This window comes from Leopardus geoffroyi, chromosome B3, assembly GCF_018350155.1.
Source record: "Leopardus geoffroyi isolate Oge1 chromosome B3, O.geoffroyi_Oge1_pat1.0, whole genome shotgun sequence".
Classification (NCBI taxonomy): Eukaryota; Metazoa; Chordata; class Mammalia; order Carnivora; family Felidae; genus Leopardus; species Leopardus geoffroyi.
Window position 1 is genome coordinate 120,189,089 of NC_059337.1, and position 19,612 is coordinate 120,208,700.

Sequence of the window (19,612 nt, forward strand, 5' to 3'; positions counted from 1 at the left end):
TGATTGGCTCAGGCAGATGGAAGGGGTGGGCTGTGGCACGGAGGGGCGTGGCGTGCGGACCATGAAGCCGGAGTTTCCCTCGCGGAGCGGAAGCCGACTTTACCCGCCCCGGAAGTGCAACGATCGAGGTTGTACAGGTGCGGATTTCGCCGGCGAGGCGGCTCTTTTCGAGATGCCGGGAGCCGCAGCCAATGGCTCGGAGTTGTACGAGAGCATCGAGAGTTTCGTGGAGGCCCTGAAGCGGGGCGGCGGGCGGCGCAGCTCCGAGGACATGGCTCGGGAGACCCTGGGGCTGCTGCGCCGGATCATTACGGACCACCGCTGGAGCAATGCAGGTGAGGCAGGTCTATTCTGTCGCGTCCCTCGTCACTATCCGTTCCCGATCCCCAGGCGGAAAGTCGCCCAGGTCTCATCGTGCTCATGCCCTCTCACGCTCTGTTCCTCGGACTGCAGGGGAGCTGATGGAACTGATTCGCCGAGAGGGCCAGAGGATGACAGCCGCGCAGCCCTCAGAGACCACGGTGGGCAACATGGTGCGGAGAGTGCTCAGGATCATCCGGGAGGAGTATGGCAGGTTAGGACGTGGGCCTTTTTGCACGAGCTCCGCCCTTTGCTTGGAGCCTTTAGTGGTGAGCAGGCCCTGTTGCTTCAAAGAGTACACCTCAGCCCACCTCACTCTTTGCGTCTTGTTGCCTCCGTAGACTCCATGGACGCAGCGATGAGAGCGATCAGCAGGAGTCCTTGCACAAACTCTTGACATCCGAAGGCCTGAGCGAGGATTTCAGCTTCCATTACGCCCAACTCCAGTCCAACATCATCGAGGCAATTAATGAGCTGCTTGTGGAACTGGGTAAGAGTCCTGATCCCGGGTGTCAGGACAGGTTACAGGCAGATGAAGGAAGAGAAGACCCTGAAAGTTGTTCATCAGCAGAGATGGGAGATCGCCAGTTATGCTGTTCTCAGCTTTGTCCTCCATCCTGACTAAGAGGAAGGTTTGGAGCAGGACTAAGATAACCCTCCCTACATTTCTTTACAGACCAGCCCTTTATAGATTGCTGCAGAAGCTGTTAGGACAGAGCTTTATTTTCGTTTTAAAGATGAACTCCTTAAAACCACAGGTGGTAGACTTCACTAAACTTCTTTTTGAATTTTTATGCACACACGCACCACCTCCATTCCCCTTGTCTTTGTGACCCAGGAGATCTGCAGATATTCATTACAATCAGAATTCCCCAAGGAAGGAAGAAGCTGGGTCTGTGTATCTGGAGCTGCTGCTTCCAAATTGCTCCCCTTTTTTCGTCTGTGGCCTCCTCAGGTGGAGGTGTTGTGGCCACCTTTTGGAGGAGGAGTCCCTTTAGGGAGAAAACTGTTTACCCCACGCTCAGCATTTTATGATTTCCCCAATTGGACCTTTTTTTTTTTTTTTTTTTTTTTTTTTTTTTTTTTTTTGCCTGAATTCAGTGTCTTCAAAATCAATTGTAAGGAGCTGGTGTTGTGGCGGGCAGGGTTGGGGGGTTAAGTGGATGAGTTGGGGGTTCTACTGGGAAAGAGGGTAGACTGAGAACTTAGGAGGTAGAAGATCCCAGAAGAATGGGGCTTTTAAGAAGAAGTGACCTTCATATTAAGTCCATTTACCCTGTGTTACCAGGGTCCACTAGGTGGGCACCTGTCTCTTTCATGTTGTAGCACGGTGGTTTCATATTTTCCTTGCAAAACTGACTGTTCTTGCAGAAGGGACAACAGAGAACATTGCAGCCCAGGCTCTGGAGCACATCCACTCCAATGAGGTGATCATGACCATTGGCTTCTCCCGAACAGTAGAAGCCTTCCTCAAAGAGGCGGCCCGAAAGAGGAAATTCCATGTCATTGTGGCAGAATGTGCTCCTTTCTGTCAGGTAGGGGGGGCGGCTTCTGGAGTTGCTAAGAAAAATGAAAACTGAGGAGGGAATCAAGAAGTGATAGATGGGCTCTGTGCTATCTTTGAATTGATAAGCAAGACGTTGAGAAGATAAAGTAAAATAAAACATTAAGGGAATTTTCAAGTTGTTCATCCTGTCAACACTCTTCAACATTGGTTTGGGAGGCTTAGGTGAAATGCTGGGTTCAAGAAAAGAAATATATTGGTTCTTTTGGGAATCAAAATAGGGTAAATTACCTTGGGGATGACTGATGCTTGGCCTGACCGCACTCCATCCCTACGTAAATAATAGGTCTTTCAGAAGGAACTATGTAAGGATGCAGGATGTTGTAAAGGAACGAGCCAGGACCTATCCTGTCAGCTCTGCCCAATACACGAGACCAGTATTTCCAGTTTTGTGGCTGCTCTAATGCTCCTGTGGAGAATTCAACATTTATTAGCTTCTCCTGGGCTTCCCTGCAATGTACCAGAGAATACCGACCACGGGCAGAAAAAGGAGTTATCTGGAGGCAGTTGTGTGTCGGCTGTGCTCAGTATCACAGAATTCTCCATTGGAGATGCCTTCCACTCTCTCTCACTCTCTCTCATAATGTCAGCCTTTCTGTCCTATTGCAGGGTCACGAAATGGCAGTCAATTTGTCCAAAGCAGGTATTGAGACAACTGTCATGACTGATGCCGCCATTTTTGCTGTTATGTCAAGAGTCAACAAGGTGGGTATATTTGGACTTATATTAATTCATGAAGACTGTACTTCTAAAATACTGATTTTTCCCCCCTCCCTCCTATGATATCTATGAGGAAAGAAAGTTTCTAACACCTTTTGAAAGTACATATTTGGGCCTTTTTAATATATTAACTGAATTTCGTTTTCTTCTATCTGTATCATTGTTCCTCACTTAGAGTAGCTTCTTTTTGTTGTGTTTGTTTTAAAGATTTTATTTATTTTAATTTTTTTTAAATGTTTTTATTTATTTTTGAGACAGAGACAGAGCATGAGCAGGGGTGGGGCAGAGAAAGAGAGGGAGACACAGAATCTAAAGCAGGCTCCAGGCTCTGAGCTGTCAGCACAGAGCCCGGCGCAGGGCTTGAACTCATGGACTGTGAGATTATGACCTGAGCTGAAGTCGGACGCTCAACCGACTGAGCCACCCAGGCGTCCCGAAAGATTTTATTTTTTAAAGCAATCTCTACACCCAGTGTGGGGCTTGAACTCACAACCCCAAGATCAAGAGTCATGATCTACACGCTCTACAACTGAGCCAGCCGGGCACCTCAGAGTAGTTTCTTTTTGGTGAAAGCATTGAAGGGAATGAAATAGGGCTAAGCTAAGCATGGCAGCTGCTAGGGATTGGGTAGAGGGTCCCTGCTTTCTGAGCAGAGAGCTTGGCAGTGGTGGATGATGAATAGAAAGGCTTCTGGCTTCTCAGGAGCTGTGACATAGAGATCCTAGAAGACAGGGCTAAGAGCAGGAGGTGGTACAGCTTCCGGTCACAGACTATATTCATTCTTTGGGAAGCCCCTTTTGAGCTAGAACTCATGGTCCTTAGTCTAGAATCCCTTTTCCTTTACGGCTGTGTGACCCTCACGATGTCAAGAGGGAGGCCTGGGCATTCAGCCTATTGTGCCCAATGGCCTATTTAAGGTTGTATCTCTAGGATGACTCACATTTTGCTTCCTGTTCCAAAGGTGATCATTGGCACAAAGACCATCCTGGCCAATGGTGCCCTGAGAGCCGTGACAGGAACTCACACTCTAGCACTGGCAGCAAAACACCATTCCACCCCGCTCATCGTTTGTGCTCCCATGTTCAAGCTTTCCCCACAGGTACGTCTGTCTGTCTGTAGCCAACAGAAAGAAGGAAGCCAAAATGTAGGCTTGATCTCCAGGCCTTCAACCTGCTCACTCTGGGGCTTCTCTTTATCTGTGTTTACTAAATGGATTAGACCCAGTAGAGGCTGGAAAAAGCCACAAAAGTCTTGAACCAGGAAAAAAATTGATAGTTTTTTTTTTAATTCCTTTTTTTTTTTAATGTTCATTTATTTTGAGAGAGAGAGAGCACGTGTGCGAGCAGGGGAGGGGCAGAGAGAGAGGGAGAGAGAATCCCAGGCTGAAAGTGCAGAGCCAGATGTGGGGCTCAAACTCACCAACTGTGAGATCGTGACCTGAGCTGAAATCAAGAATCGGACACTCAACCGACTGAGTCCCCCAGGCGCCCCCCAAAAATTGATAGTATAACTTGTCAGCTTTGAAAAGTCAAAATTGTAAGATCAGGGTAGTACATAGTTGGGGAAGGCCCTTTGTTTCCACTGCCACCATTCCCCATCACCCTGACCATTTCTGAAAATGCCAAACAAGTTGAAACTAGGAACATAGAATCGGTTTTATTTGTCATAGTTGGAGGGACGTTCCTCTGTAGCTTGAATACAAACAGTATTACAAAATGAAGAGTTATTTCATTAGCAATAGAAGCTATTTGTAGGTCTCTTTTTTAAATTGAGGTGAATTTCACATAACATACAATTAGCCAGTTTTAAATGTACAGTTCAGGGGCACTTACTACATTCACAACATTGTGCAACTACCACTCTCTGGTTTCAGACCTTCATCATCCCGGCAAAACACTCTGTACCCGTTACATAATCACTCCCTGTTGCCTCCTCTCCCCATCTCCTAGGAATCACTGATCTGTTTTCTGTCTCTGTGGCTTTGCCTGTTTTGGATATTTCATATAAAAGAAATCATACAATGTGTGCCTTTTGTTTTTGACATCTTTCACTTCCCATGATGTTTTCAAGGTTCCTAGCTATAGCACAGCTCTTTGTTTCTTTCTGTGGCTGAATGATACTCTCTTGCATGGATATACCACAGTTTATTTATCCATTCACCCCTTGGGTAGTTGGGTTGTTCAGCCTTTGGTTTTAGTGAATGATGGTCCTGGAAGCATTTGTGTGCAAGCTTCTTTGTGGACATAAGATTTTTATTTCCCTTGGGTCTGTACCTAGAAGTGGAATTTGCTAGGTCTGTCTCACTCTTTTTTTTTTTTTTTCCTTATCTAGTTCCCCAATGAAGAAGATTCATTTCACAAGTTTGTGGCCCCTGAAGAAGTTCTGCCTTTCACAGAAGGTACAGAAGGGTGTGTGTGTGTGTGTGTATGTGTGTGTGTGTGTGTGTGTACGTGCATGTGTGTTTGGGTCTTTTTGCTTTTGTTTTGGTAGTCAGTCAGGGATGGATGCTGCCAGGTTGTGTTTTTTATCATACTTCTTGTGGAGACTTCTCTTTAGTGTCTTAGAGTGCATGGGGACCTGATCATTTTGTTCTGGGACTAATATATTCAACGGAGTATTGGGGTCATGGTGGGTTGGATCACCCAGCATTGACTGAGTTTGGCTTTGCACATTGCTTGACAGAGGCAACAACCGAATGGGAAAATAGATTTGTTTTTCAGTTGCTGTAGGGAGTCATTTTGGTGACGTGAATGTCAAAGGAAGTAGGTTCCAAAATGTTCCTACTATAAAACTGGCCTGTAATCTTTGTGCGTTGGGGTCCTTTTCTGTGACTTCTGAATGTAGCAGCTGTGGTCAGTGAGCCTGCCACCTTATCAACATCACATGGCCTTAAACACCATCTGAGAGCAAAGCAAGTGCTTGGGCTACAGTTCTTCTTAGAAGTTGAATAACTTCATTTATTCACACATTTGTTCTTTCAAGAATTATTTTATGTATGTATCCACTATGTATCCAGCACTACGCTAGCAACTAGGGATGTAAAAATGAACAACAAATAGGTCCTGCTCCCACAGAGCTTATGTTCTGTTGCAGAAGATAGACAAGAAAATGTCAGGTCATGAGATGTTTTGGGAAGAGAACAAAGAAGGATGGTGTGATTGGCAGGTGGTTGGAGACTATGTTAGTTTGGGGAGGGTCTTAATGAGGGGACATTTCAGCTGAGTCCAGAATGAATAGACCCCACCGTGTGAAGATCAAGGAAAGAGTCTTCCAGGCATTGGTGCAGAGGGCCTGAGTTAGGTCCCTGCTTAGCCAGTTGGAACCAGATGGCCATTATGGCTGGAGAGGAACGAGCACGAGGGAGAGTGGGATGAGTTATAATTAGTGTAGTGCAGCGGGGAGGGGCTAGATCTTGAGGGCTGCTATCCCAAGCTGGAATTCTGTTCTAAGGGCTATGCAAAGGCATTGGAGAGTTTTAAGCAGGGAGTGGTATGGTCTGAAGTCCTCTTTTCTGGTTTGCACTCTGCTGCAGCTTCCCGAGGGGTAGCGAGTATGCCTGCGTTATTGAGCCTAGAATCTATATGCTACCTGGTTATTAGAGCAGGATCCTCAGTTTTATTGTTAGCATGTGTGATTGATTGCCTTTCAGGGGACATTCTGGAGAAGGTCAGCGTTCACTGCCCCGTGTTTGACTACGTCCCCCCAGAGCTCATTACCCTCTTCATCTCCAACATTGGTGGGAATGCGCCTTCCTACATCTACCGCTTGATGAGTGAACTCTACCATCCTGATGATCATGTCCTATGACCACCATTCATTCTAAGCAGAAGCTGCTTAGCCAGATATGGAATGGAGAGGGACTTCAGTGCGACTGCTGAAAATCAAGTCCTTGTAATGGGGAGTGACCTGGAGCCAACCTAAAAAACTTAATACCGTTTCCTGCCTTTTTAGGCATCCCATAACAAGGACACACATTCAGGTCTGTCTCTTGCCTTTCTGATCTTAACAGCAGCAGCGGGCCTTGACCTATTAATTTTGTAGCCTCTTGGGGCGCCTGGCTGGCCGTCGGTAGAGCGTGCGACTCTTGATGCTGGGGTTATGAGCTCTGTTCCCACGCTGGGCACAGAGTTTACTGTAAAAATTTGTTCTTTGGAACCTCTTAGAGACCTGGGGAGTCTGTTTTAGGAACTTAAACTTTCTGGTTCAGTGGGGCGTTAAACATAACACTGAAGACCTTGATGGGATATAGGTTTTTGCCCAGAAATGGCTACCACACCTTTTCTTGGGCTGTGCCAATAAAAGCTGCTTGAAGATTCCTGAGTTGGTTTATTTATTGTTCTGCTCTGAACTGCCTGAAACAGCAGCAGCAGCAGAGCCCTTTTTGTGCTTTGATAGAGGGCTGTAATTAGAGGGAACTGGCTAAGACAGAAATGCAAATGAAAGTATTTACAGTTTCCTTACTAATTCACTGGCAGTGGTCCCAAACAACTTGTTAGTAATCTAAGAGAGTGGCTCCAAAACCTCTCCGAATCATCAGGGAGCTTAAGAAAATGTACCATCTTGGGTTCTATCCCGGACCTACTACATCTGATCTCCGGGATGGCACCTGGGAATCCGCTTAAAGCTTCCCAGAAAAGGACCCTCTCGTGTACTGTTAATAGGATTGTACGCTGGTACCTTTCGAGAGCAATTCTGAACGTGCATTTCTCAAATTATTTGTACAAGCGCATGGAGATATAGAGAAGAATACCTATCACTGTAGCAGCTGTAATGTCACAGCCTAAGTGTCCAGCAATAGCATTTTGTATTCTGTTAATTAAAAACAAGGAAGGTTTTTAAACATGACATACTGTGGAACATTATGTATACACTGCAGTAGAAGTTTCAAAAGAGTGGCTTAAGGGCAGTGTTTGGGTTAAGGACATTTTGGCTGGCTCACCCTGTATTTAATTTGAATTAGTTACCAATAATTAAAAATGTGAAAATAGGGGCTCCTGGGTGGCTCAGTCGGTTAAGCGGCCAACTTAGGCTCAGGGCACGATCTCGCCGTTGGTGACTTTGAGCCCCACATCAGGCTCTGTGCTGACAGCTCAGAGCCTGGAACCTGCTTCAGATTTTGTGTTTCCCTCTCTCTCTCTGCCCCTCCCCTGCTCATACTCTGTCTCTGTCTCTCAACAATAAATAAATGTTAAAAAATTTTTAAAAAATAAATAAAAATGTGAAAATAAAATAGAATAATAAAAATGTGAAGATCACATACTAAAATTCAGATTTCTTGCTTCTTTTGGAAACTCCGCAGCTTTGGCAATTTTGCGCCCACGTTCCCAAATGGCAGCAGTTGGCTACACTTGAGCAGCTTCTGACTCCATTAAATGGAAAACCTCCTTTTCTGCCGTTCCTCCCCGGTCCGTGTAACTCAGGTTATCTGCCTGACCCCTAGAGGCATTTGATCCGTGAGCCTTGTGTTAAAAGAATGGGACAGATTCGGAAGGAAGTCCATTTAATGTTGTTAATTAAAGACAAGCTGGGGAAAAGTCAAGCTGCCGAGCAGTATGCATAATGTGACCTTTCACTTCATTAAAACAAAACAATATGTACATGCAATAGGATAAAAGTCTGGAAGAATACTACCAAACAGTGGCAAGCTGGAGGATATCTTCTAATTTTTAGTAGGTTCATATATTACTTCCATTTTTTATGTGTCCTACTTTAGTACTTACCTTTTCAGAAAGTCTCCCCAGGTAATCCAGATGATCCGCCATGTTTGGGAACCACTGGCCCAGAGCAGAGGTCCCGGGCAGACTTGAGCATACCGCGGAACCCCCCCCCCCCCCAGATGCTGGTCCCAGGCCAGCTTCCTGTCTCCTGTGGCACTGTCTGTGGGGTGGAGGGAGGGAGCACCAGGAGTCTGCATGTTTAACAAGCACCCTAAGGGATCTGAACAGGTGATTTGATAACCACGCTTCGCCAGAGGTAGGTTATGAGGGGAAGGCCTCTGCATCAACTTGAGATAGATCTTTGCCTTAGGGCTCTTGTCTTCCCTGAAAGAGGGAGAAAACAAGATTGAAGAGGTTTAGTCTGAAAGACCGGCCTATAAGCTCTGACTCAGAAGAGGCTGACTCAGTCAGGCCTCAGTCTGTCAATTCTTTTCCTTAAAGCATCTACGACCCCGCGCTTTCTCAGTGAAGTGGCTTATAGCTACCAATTACGAGCAATTGTCTCCTCTGAAGGCACCAATTCTAACAGCAATCCACTTGGGTACATACAACTGTGTGGTCTGGAGTAAAAGGAGTGAGTCAAGGAACTTAAAACTGTTTCTGGTCTAAAAATGCTTTATGATACTTGTCCTTTGTGCGTCCTAGTCTCTGGGTCTAAAATTAGCACCCACATTCTTCCCAGGCATAAGTGAGATGGATGAAGGTTCCAAGGGTAGTTTTGGTCAACTTTTAAAGTGCCTGGGACAGAAGAACTGCACCAATGCATGCTCTTCGGGCTCTTGAGGACCTCAATTAAGCAAGTCCCACAAAGCTATTTATATGCCTCATTTTTCTATTTCTCTCTCTCCTCTCTTCGACTGGAGGAGGAGTAAATATTGGAAAGGGGAGAACCTTATCTGAACAGGGAGAGACAAGCCCCATGTCAACTTCCTACCTCTCGGCCTTTGTGTCTGTCTGCCTTTGCCAGCAGGACCCGGAAGCTAAGGACAAAAACTTGTAGCTGTAGCTTGAAAAGAATTAATAGAAAGAGGATTCCATGGATGTGAAAGTCCTCCTGAATACGCCAAATAAACCAAGTTAGATAACTTACTCAATACAGTTTGTAAAGACACTTTTCCCACGGTTTATATCTTCCAATTTAGGCGGAGGGCAGGAGAGGCACAATTCTTGGAACTCAAATCAGGAACAGAAATTCCTAATTTAGCCTCAGAAGTCTCTGAAAAACACTCCACCAAGGAAAACTTAAGTGTAAAGTGATACCTCAAAGAAATAAATGCGGGTATGGGTAGGATCATACGTTTCACAGATGTGCTTCACAACCATTTCTCAAGGCAATCTGTTGGCTCAGTCTCTGGGTTAACGAAGGCTGCCAGTCCTGTGGCTCCATCATCGGGCTATGTGATTCTATAACATATGTAGAACTCAGGACATCAGAACTGTTTTTGCTATATGGTACCAGATGGTGACGTAATTATCGTAAAGGCCCCATACTATCCACCTGTCCTCACAAAAACTCCCTCTGCAGACATGCACCTAGTTGACACAAAGGACCTATTCTGAAATGTGGTTTGGAAGTGTTTTCTATCTGGCCTACTTTGCTTTGAATTATTCTTTCATTCACCAAACAGCTGTTCCAGGTTATTGTGCAATGGCTAAGCAATTATTATTAATAAAGAGCTTATAGTCTAAGCTTTCAGTCTTCTGCACAACACTCACACAATGGAGGGCAGCCTTTGAGCCTAACCACACTGGCAACAGTGATTGCTTGATGTTTATATTAAATACCAAGCTGAAGAGGAGACTTTCAGTATTTTTTCAGGCATGTTACATTTAGAATTAAGACCTGCCTAGAGAAGAAGGAAGCTGCTTAAAAACTTGACAAGATTCCTAAAATTTGTAACTTCTATGCAAAACTCTGCAGTTTACTCTAAGAGAGAGGTGATAAAATACCTTGAATAATAACGATACACTAATATAGCAGTAGCTAACTCCAACTCCAAACCATCTTTTTTTTTTTTGGCCAGGGTAGGGGTGGGTGGCAACCACCACTGCATATGTCTTACTTTTGTGGTAAATAAGAACAAGTTGTTTAGTCAGGCAAGTTGTGAGGGTGAAGTCAAGCCAAATTAGCTTCTTCAGATTGCTACCTGGGGCACGCTAGCTTACGGGCTCCAGTAAGCTCCATAGATTCAGGTACGTAAGACGCTTGGATCCTCCAGACTTTGATCAGGTTGCCTGAACTTTATGTTTCAAAGCACAGGGTGCTCTCTGACAAATGGGCACGGGATGACAATGACCCAAGGGTCTGAAAGATCCTAAGCCATAGGATAGCCTCTTTTTTTCTTTATATGCCTGCAACTTCTGATACATTTAGAAGGGACACATACATGGAGTTACTGAGTGATGAATAAATGGAGAAAGAGAAGCAAGGGTTTGTTTGGTGAGATTATCTAGATTTTTGGTTTCCCAGACGTCCTTCTTTTCTGAGTCCACCTTGTTGCTATCTCAGTGCTGATAAGCAACTTCAGTTGAGAAAGTGTGAAAAGGCAGGACAGGTAACAACAAACGCAGCAGTCAGTTCTCCTTGGTAGCCTGCTTTCGTAAAGGTTCTGATGGAACCGGGTGGCACTTCAGATGGAAAACAGGTAGAACGAGTCCGACTCTTTGTGCCAGAAACTGCTCTTCCCTTCATTTGGACTTGCTACCACTGGCTCCCACTTAAAGCTTCATCCTAGCACAGTTGTCCGCGCTCTCTAGGAGCTGACCACTGCATCTGTTCTCGCTTGGCATGGCTCCTCAGGCCCCTACACATCTCTAGAACTTGGTCTTGGGCCCCCTCCTGCTCTGCCCCTGTGTTGGCTGCCTTGTTTTTTTCCACTGTTAGGTTCAGATCCCATCTGTTCATTTGTGTCTGACCTTTTCTTTGCCTCACTCTGATGTGTGATTGCTTGAACCTCTCCATTCTCAGCTGCTCATGGGGTTCCAGATCACCAGCTAGGTTCTGGACCTTTCCCTAGCCCTCTCCCCTGTCTCTTCCCTCCCTTCTAGCCTACACTCTAAGCTTTGCTTTAAGCTTTTCTGAGTCTAGCCCCTATTATCATCTATAGATTTTATTTCTGACAGAACTGTCATCTCCTCGTATCCCAGTAAAAACGACATAGCTATAACTCAGTGACCTCTAAACTAGAGGAAGTTACCACATTCCATCAGTTTCCTTGTCCTGACTAAAGCTAAGCTTCTTAAAGACATGCACCCTTATTTCAAATATAATTGTGATGAACGTTCCCCAAAAAGGCACTCTCTAAAATGGCTTCATCGCACATCGTATCTTTTTTTTTACTCTGAAGTTAGTGAAGTTAGTGAAGTCTCCACTAACCAGAATCTAATAATGTTGAACCACTAAGTTTACAAACTGGTAAGTCCCTAATAAATTAAAAATATATGGCAAGCACAGGGTAACAATGGGACGGAGTGTGCAACGTGAAGCCACCCAGATCTGGGTCTGAATTCTGGCTCTTTTAGCAAATGGGGTAACATCTCTGAGGCTTAGCAGTCTCACTGTTAAAGAGACATCGGAGGGGCGCCTGGGTGGCTCAGTCAGTTAAGCGTCTGACTCTTGGTTTGGGCTCAAGTCATGATCTCACAGTTCGGTTCGTGAGTTCATGCCCCACTCTGCTGACTGGACACAGCCTGCTTGGGATTCTCTTTCTCCCTCTCTCTCTGTCCCTCCCCTACTGACGTTCTCGCTGGCTCTCTCTCTCAAATAAATAAGTAAAACTTAAAAAAAAAAGAGACATTAGCTTGCCAACAGAACTGTTGTAAGGCTAGTAATAATGTACACAAAACATTGGGTATATATAGTAGGCCCTTAGTAAATGGTAACATTCATTCTCGTGACTGGAGCCAGAAAACTTGTTTACCATTAGTCTGCCACTTAGTACCTGTGTGATCTTAGACAAATCACTTAATATATTTCAGCCTTTGTAAACTGGGGAGCATAACACCATCTTATCTGGTGGGTTGCCAAGAAAATTCAAATAAGACATGCAAAAATCATGTTGTAAACCTTAAAGCACCACAAAGGTGTTAATGACTACTATCATGTGTTAGAAAATTAAGTCTGTTTTTACTCTATGGCAAGTAAAGTTAAAAACAAACAGAACAAAACAAAATCCAAACAGGCAACAAAAGTAATGTTAGATATTTTTGGCTAATAGGTTGGTTTTATGTTGATGCATGCAACTGAGTTTATAAATTATGAAAAAGGATAATTATCTCTTCCATTGCTTGAGTCAGGCTAGCCAGGAAGATTATTACATTATTTATGGAGAACTTTTTCTAATCTCTGCTATTCTCAAAAAAACGGTGGTCTGAGATTGTAGCAAAACATTTTGAAACTGCACCTCATCCTAATATAAGAAGTATCATAACACTTTTTTTAATCCCACAAATTGGTCTAACCTGAAAAATATTTTAAACTCCCAGGACAGCTGGCCTCCGTATAGCTCTGGAGAGTGGAGGCAGAGGTCCAGAGGCCACAACACCCCACTGGGCCTGGAGGCAGAGACCCTGACAGCCTTGCAAATCCCCTGAAAACACCCTCCTTTTGAAGGTCATGTCTCCCAGTCTATGAAACCGCTTATATGTATTAAGAAGAATAAAGGCCATTTTTAGACAGTGGTGCCTATTCTTCAGAGTTCCAATTACGTAATTCTACAAGGATCCCCTTGAAAACCAGTGAAGGCTTTTCCTGAACCTTCTCTGAGACACACACTAATGAATGCAATACTTCATTGCTCCTGTAAGATTCACTGCAGGGCTGCTGGCAAACAAAGTTTTCTTCCATGAGTACAAATGTGTTTCCTGTATTAAAAAATGAGAAAAATCATTCCATTGATTCAAAGGCCAGTTTCAGCAGGCTGCAAAATACAAAAGTGCAAATTCTCACTGCAACGTCTTTCTCATTGTATGGGATCCCAGTTGCAATAAACATTACCAGCTGGGGTTTTTTCCTTTTCTTTTTGTCTTTCTATAAACCTTTAGTCTATTGAGTCTTACTAACCAGAAATCAAACATTCTAAAAAGGTAGAGGAAATACAGATTAAGGATGGCATAACAAGCATTTGCCACAAAGATCAGTCCTGGTCCCAAATGAAATTATGAGGCCATTAGATAGGCATACTGTAATAAAACTAAGATATAATTTGAAAGGGATCAAAAGAACTGTTGTCTCCTGAAAAACTGTAGAGAACAGGTCTGGTTAGGTTGAAAGAATAAATTCTGCATTTTGATATGAAACTTGCTCTCACATAAAGAGACACTTTTAAAGTACCAAAAAAATCATAGTTTTATAAGTCCTAGTACTTTCACCATTTTCCCAGTTGGAGTATGAACAATATCAGATGCTGAATGAGATCTTGCAGGGGAAAGAAGCCAACCAACCAGGACAGGAGTTTAATTGTCTCTATTCTATCCTTGTCCTTGTTTCTCTCCCTCTCTCTCTTTTTTTTTATGTTTTATTTATTTTTGCAAGACAGAGACAGAGGGTGAGCAGGGGAGGGGCAGAGAGAGAGGGAGACACAGAATTTGAAGCAGGCTCCAGGCTCTGAGCTGTCAGCACAGAGCCCGACTTGGGGCTCGAACTCACGAACTGAGAGATCATGCCCTGAGCCGAAGTTGGACGCTTAACCAGCTGAGCCACCCAGGTGCCCCTGCCCTTGTTTCTCTTTTATCAACAGTTTTTTAGTCCCTAAAATAATCTAACTATAGGCCTGATGGAAGACTACAGGGGACATTTTTTATTGAGTGTAGAGAACTCTTTAAGTCTGAGATTTAGAATGTAAATTACAGCAGCAGCAGTGAGAGATCAAGAAGACGGGGGAAGGAGGGGACCAATGGAGCGGGGCTATGGGCTGTCTAGGAAGGCAGAATGGATCCCAGGGAGTTCAGCATAGGTAAATTACATCAGTGCAAACTATGAGGCTGGAAAAAATTGCAAAGCCAAAACCAAGCAACCCCTCCTCCCACCTCCCCCCACCAAGACAAAACAAAATCAAACCCACAAATGAATCAGTCTTTAAATTTTATCTCTAAATAAGTTATAAAAAGTAGATATCATAGGGCAACCTCCTGAGTCCACAGCTGCAGATGAATGAACTGTCTTTAGCTTGGAGGGATCATCTGCTCAAGACTGATTGATCATGTTGCTTGGAGACACTGGTGGCCTCAGACTCTGCTGGTACCTGCAGCCCATGCTATCTGCTCAGAGGCAGTTAGCATCCCTTTGGCTCCTTACAGATCAATAATTCTGTTCTCACGGTGGCTCACAAGGAGGCATGGATGCCCTCTGGCTTTGCCCTGTTTCACATCTTTCCGCTTTTCTAAAGAGATGCCAGGCCTGGGCCATTTTGCGAAGTTTAGCAAGATTGGGTTTAATCTGTGGGAAGAAAGAGAATAACTCCCATATGCAGCTTGAAAAGCCAAGTACCAAATAAAAATTTCCTAATTACGGCTATTCCAATCTGTTCGGATTTCTAATTTCTGGATTCAGAAAAGATTAGAGATTTCCTTAGGATAAGCAGGACTGCCAACTTTAAGTCTAGACTCCCATCTCTTCAGGAATGAGGACAAAAGTTTGTTTTCATTGTCCTATGAAACAGTAAGATTTTAACGGAGTAAAGCCTATTGGATGCATCAGAAAACTCCATGCAAGTAAAGACTTTATAGCCCTTACAAGGAAAGGCAAGCAAAAGAAAAGATTTTGGAAAGCAGCAACATGGACATTCCTGTTATGCTTTTGTGTTCTGTTTCATTTAAGATTATAACAAGAACAGAAAATGTCTTTAATTTAAACCACTCTGTGTCTTTATTGCATTATCCACATCATTGTTCCTGGACTGCTGAGTAATCAAGGCCAAACCATAATGTGAAAATCTCCTAAGCTTGGTTTCCTGCCGGATGATCCCCAAATCATAACTCTAGAGATCCTTAGAAATGGTTACCATTTCCAGCAAAGGCACCATCAAGAAACTGGCTGTTCAGGTTGTATTTGTTAGCAGTAAATTTGCTGTGTTTCTACCAACTTTCTGTAGCCCCAGAGAGACCTTCTACATCCTATCAAACCTAGAGCTAGTAGGCAACAGATGTCCAGGATACATCAGTCCGTACATGTGTTAAGCTTAAAAAATACAAAGGCATCACGTGTGTAATCTGACAGTGCAGCCTGAGCTCCATGGTGAATTTGAGCTAGAAGATGAAGTGGTGAGATTTTATATAAATAAACTTTCAATGCATACTTTTCAAAACTCGGGTATTTTGGAAAGGATTAAGACAGGTTACGTTCGGCTGATAGGAGCGGGAGAAGAAAGAGAAGATAAACCTTGCTCCTCTTCTCCTGTTAGTCATTACTGTACCTGCTTTTCCTGCTCCAAGTGGTCTATGTCAGCCAGCGGCAGCATAGAAGGTCTCCCGTGAGCACACTGGAATGGCAGCTGGCACCACGACAGGGCTTCAATAAGGCGATAGCTCTCCTCCGGGCTCAGGCCATCATTAAACTTGATGGCCCCTACACGAAAGACAGAAACAAGGTTATGGTGTGTATAGTAGGAAAACAGTGCTGACCCTGGGCCAGCGCCAGATATCTGGGAAAAGTAAAATGTGTCTTAGGCTTCTTTCACGTGACCAATACTGCTTGAAATTGGCACTTATCGACACGTGGATGAAACTAAGGGTTCATGATGCACCTGTGTCTCAGCTCTTCCTTATGGAATCATGGTCTTTCTAATCCCTAGGGGAGGCATTCCTTCACTTGTTGGGATTCTGCTTTCAGAGTTTTTCTCAAAGAGACAAGGGCAACATTTTGCTTACTTCTTACAGATTGTAAAATCAAGATCATCTTTTAGCCAGTCTATCACAAAGATCTCTACCTGTTTTTCCCACAATGTCCATTTTATTTGCTTTTTTCTATTTCCATAATAATCTTCCTGCCTTTATGCAGACATTATACATTAATTCACTCGGTCAACAAATATTTGTAAGTATGTACTTTGTGCAGCAGGAGCTATGTCAGGCAGTGAATGAGACAGATGGTCTCTGCCTTTAGGGGGCTTATGATCCAGTGGGTCCAACAGGCGAGACAAACATGAAACAAATAATTATACAATAATTATAAATTTTGTTGTAGGCTTCTATTCTTTCTTACCAGCCTAATTTCTTGGTATCCTTTGCTGCTCCTCATACAACTAATTTCTTTCTGCCTTTCGATCTGTGCATAGGCTATTTCTACCCCTTGTGGCAAACCTTCTCTTCCATCCTATGAATCCATGTCCCTCAGTTTGTTCAAGGCTTGACTTACAATGCATCTCCTCTATGAGTTACTGCTCCACTCATCCGTGTCAGTCTGAATTATGGTCAAATGTATGTGTTGGTGTTTTGCTTTGTAAAAGCAATTTTTTAGTGTTCACTCTTAGTGTATTCAGTTTCTTGATCTAAACCGTACCCTCCATGGGGCACCTGGGTGGCTCAGTCAGTCAAGCGTCTGACTCTTGATTTTGGATCAGGTCATGATCTCACGGTTTGTGAGACTGAGCCCCATGTCGGGCTCCACACTGACAGCTCGTGCTCTCTTTCTCTCTCTCTCAAAATAAATAAACTTTAAAAAATAAATAATAAACTGTACCCTCCAAGAAGTGAGTAGTAAATGTGCCTTCTATCTCTTTCATAACTTCTGTACTCCTGCCGGGGCTTAGCATACAGAAGCACTCATTATCTGGTGTGCTGAGTCTTACCGTGGCAAGCTTGGGATGCCAACACCTTCTGGACAGTCAGTGGCAAAGTCCCTTGGATGCCTCCTGTGGTCTGGAGTAGCTAATGCATAAACACATTCTTCATTAAGAAAATGAAGGGAAAAGGAAATGCGACAATAGAGCCTTTTGTGTGTGGTGCCTCTGTGTGAAACCCCAAAATAAGAGGCTTACCTCCACTTGTTCTCGAATAAATTCCTACAAAGCAGAAAGGAAAACAGGCATTAATCCATTGTTGTAACTCTTCTTTTATAGTTTAAAAATACACTTCCTGGGGCGCCTGGGTGGCTCAGTCAGTTGAGTGTCTGACTCTTGATTTTGGCTCCGGTCATGATCTTGTGGTGGTGGGATTGAGCCCTGTGTCGGGTTCAGTGCTGACAGCATGGAGCCTGCTTGGGATTCTCTCTCTCCCCCTCTCTCTCAGTCCCTCCTCCTCCTCTCTCTCTCTCTTTCTCTCAAAATAAATAAAGGAATATTAAAAAAAAAAAATACACCTCATAAAGGAGAGAGTTCCAGCAATATAGCACTTAGGTGCAAATAATTTATTTGTTGTGAGGCACTCTGAATATGAAATACCAAGACAATTTAATAGAACTCCTACTGAAGAGAGAATATATTTAGCTACTGAAGCTTCCTCCAGAGACAGCTCATAACTCATGAAGTTATGTAACTGCTGAGAGCAGCTTTGATGATTCCAGAATCTAACTCTCAGGGAGGCTTCTCACTAAGAGGCTGCGTGTATTTACGATCTTAGCCAGAGCAAGTGTAATGCTACACACAAACGGAATAAATACACAACGATCATCAACACAATGGAGCACTGAGTGGGACATTCGCTTAGATATATAGTAAACATATGTAGTCACTTTAGTTCCCACAGCATTTTTTTTTTTGACAATTCCATTCGGGGTCGAAAAGCTTATTTGGGGGGGCATTTTGTTGAGTTTCTCCTCACTAGTATATTTCTGTCCCTCAAGTAGCCTTTTCAATAGTTATCCCTGCAGATGTTAATATTTACAAAAGGACTTCAGAGAAATTTAAAGCCGACGCTATTTTTCATGCTACCAATTTGTTTAACCTCTGGAGCTAAAAAAAACTGTTTTGAGATACAGCACATTTAATAATTTCTTTATAAGAAAACCCAAGATTTTTTTACTCCTAGAATTGGCTATGTATAAATCACCTTCCTAAGATTACAAAATGGTAGATCTTCTTGTTAAACCAGACTCAGAAAATTCTCCCCTTTCCTCAAAGACACCCTAGTCCACCATGCTTACAAATGAGCACAGTTACCAAGCACAGGGTGGTAGATGCCATATATTTTTTAAAATATATGTTTAAAATATATGTAAAATATATGTAAAAAATATATGTTTAAAAGTATTGTTTGTTCCCAAACAAACCTACACAGAAAGATGTTTCATAATACCTGACCCATTAAAAAGCTTAGTGTGGACAGAGATCAAACCTAACCTCTTTGCCATTCTCTCTTGTGCTTGGTCATCTGGGACTTGTGACACATCATTTTTTAAGCCTGGTGAAGGGGAGAAAGATCATATCTCTGTTCATGTCACATTTCAATGGTTCAATTAATACCAGATAACTTAATATTAAAAAGACGCACTCATCAGGCTAAAGGACAGAACTTTATAGAAAATATTTGTGATCTTTCAACTGTCAGGATCCACGTAGCTACTCCTTTTCAAGATACCAAAACTGTTCCAGCTTCTTCCAGAATTAACAAATCTCTCCTGAGCAGTGTGACTTAACATAGTCAAGATTTTCTGAAGCCATAAGCTGTATTTCAATTTGAAGTAAACCCGTACCAGCAGTCTTTGAAGTCTCTTTGGGAAAAGTTGTTATTATAATTTTCTGGTTAAATACTTAGGGATTGAATTACAATAAAAGATTCTAACAGATTTTATCTTTTGGATTTAAGACAGTTTGGAGGAGGAGCCCTGGAGAAAAAAGGCTGTGTTGGGAAAAAGAGCACTGCTGAAAGCAAAGGCTGTCTGATCAGAGAGCAATTCTGGAAGGGCCAAACTCATGATGGTCCAAGCACTGGCACTATTAACTGCCTTTCCCTCTCAAATGTCTTCTCACCCTTAGCCTACAGACATGCTTAAGTCTCTCCCATCTGAAAACACACCAAAATCTTTCTTCTACCCCGTGTCCTGCCCCACACTGCAGACCACCTTTAGCTCTCACCCTCTCTCTCTTCTTCTGAAAACTCTTGAAAGAGCAGGCTACTTAGCTCTACCTCTTCTCCCTCCACTCCCTCCCTGACCCATAGCAACCTGCGTTGGGCGCCCCCGCCCCCACCCCTAGGAGCAGACGCCACCATGGAACACCGTCCTCATGATAGCCAAATCCAACTTTTCAGGCTTGATGGCTATTGTTGACCATTCCCTTCTCGCTTAAAACTTTCATTGGTTTTAGTAATATTACTT

General features: G+C 43.5%; 2 protein-coding genes across 8 annotated transcripts in view; one reads left to right on the forward strand and one right to left on the reverse strand.

The window, feature by feature from the left end:
• Positions 1-42: 42 nt before the first annotated feature.
• On the forward strand, positions 43-6,959 carry EIF2B2 (eukaryotic translation initiation factor 2B subunit beta). Its single transcript, XM_045451526.1, has 8 exons — positions 43-335; positions 454-574; positions 702-850; positions 1,732-1,895; positions 2,534-2,629; positions 3,606-3,743; positions 4,976-5,042; positions 6,294-6,959. The coding sequence occupies exons 1-8, from the start codon at positions 62-64 to the stop codon at positions 6,449-6,451; spliced, it is 1,167 nt and encodes a 388-aa protein (XP_045307482.1). The 5' UTR covers positions 43-61; the 3' UTR covers positions 6,452-6,959.
• Positions 6,960-14,428: 7,469 nt separating this feature from the next.
• The window catches only part of MLH3 (mutL homolog 3), a 28,018-nt gene continuing 22,834 nt past the window's right edge, over positions 14,429-19,612 (reverse strand). For all 7 annotated transcript variants that reach the window (XM_045451523.1, XM_045451520.1, XM_045451525.1 and 4 more), the window contains 4 exons: positions 17,337-17,360; positions 17,148-17,226; positions 15,774-15,925; positions 14,429-14,797 (listed from right to left, as the gene is read on the reverse strand). In XM_045451523.1, coding sequence (XP_045307479.1) covers positions 14,675-14,797; positions 15,774-15,925; positions 17,148-17,226; positions 17,337-17,360 — 378 coding nt within the window. In that variant the 3' untranslated portion in view covers positions 14,429-14,674. The remainder of the gene's footprint in view (positions 14,798-15,773; positions 15,926-17,147; positions 17,227-17,336; positions 17,361-19,612) is intronic.

Excerpts from the sequence above, each read along its gene's own strand:
- EIF2B2 (XM_045451526.1), top strand. The coding sequence starts at position 62 with ATGAAGCCGGAGTTTCCCTCGCGGAGCGGAAGCCGACTTTACCCGCCC. Across the intron at positions 2,630-3,605 it reads TTATGTCAAGAGTCAACAAG|GTGATCATTGGCACAAAGAC; the intron begins GTGGGTATATTT and ends CCTGTTCCAAAG. Across the intron at positions 5,043-6,293 it reads AGTTCTGCCTTTCACAGAAG|GGGACATTCTGGAGAAGGTC; the intron begins GTACAGAAGGGT and ends ATTGCCTTTCAG.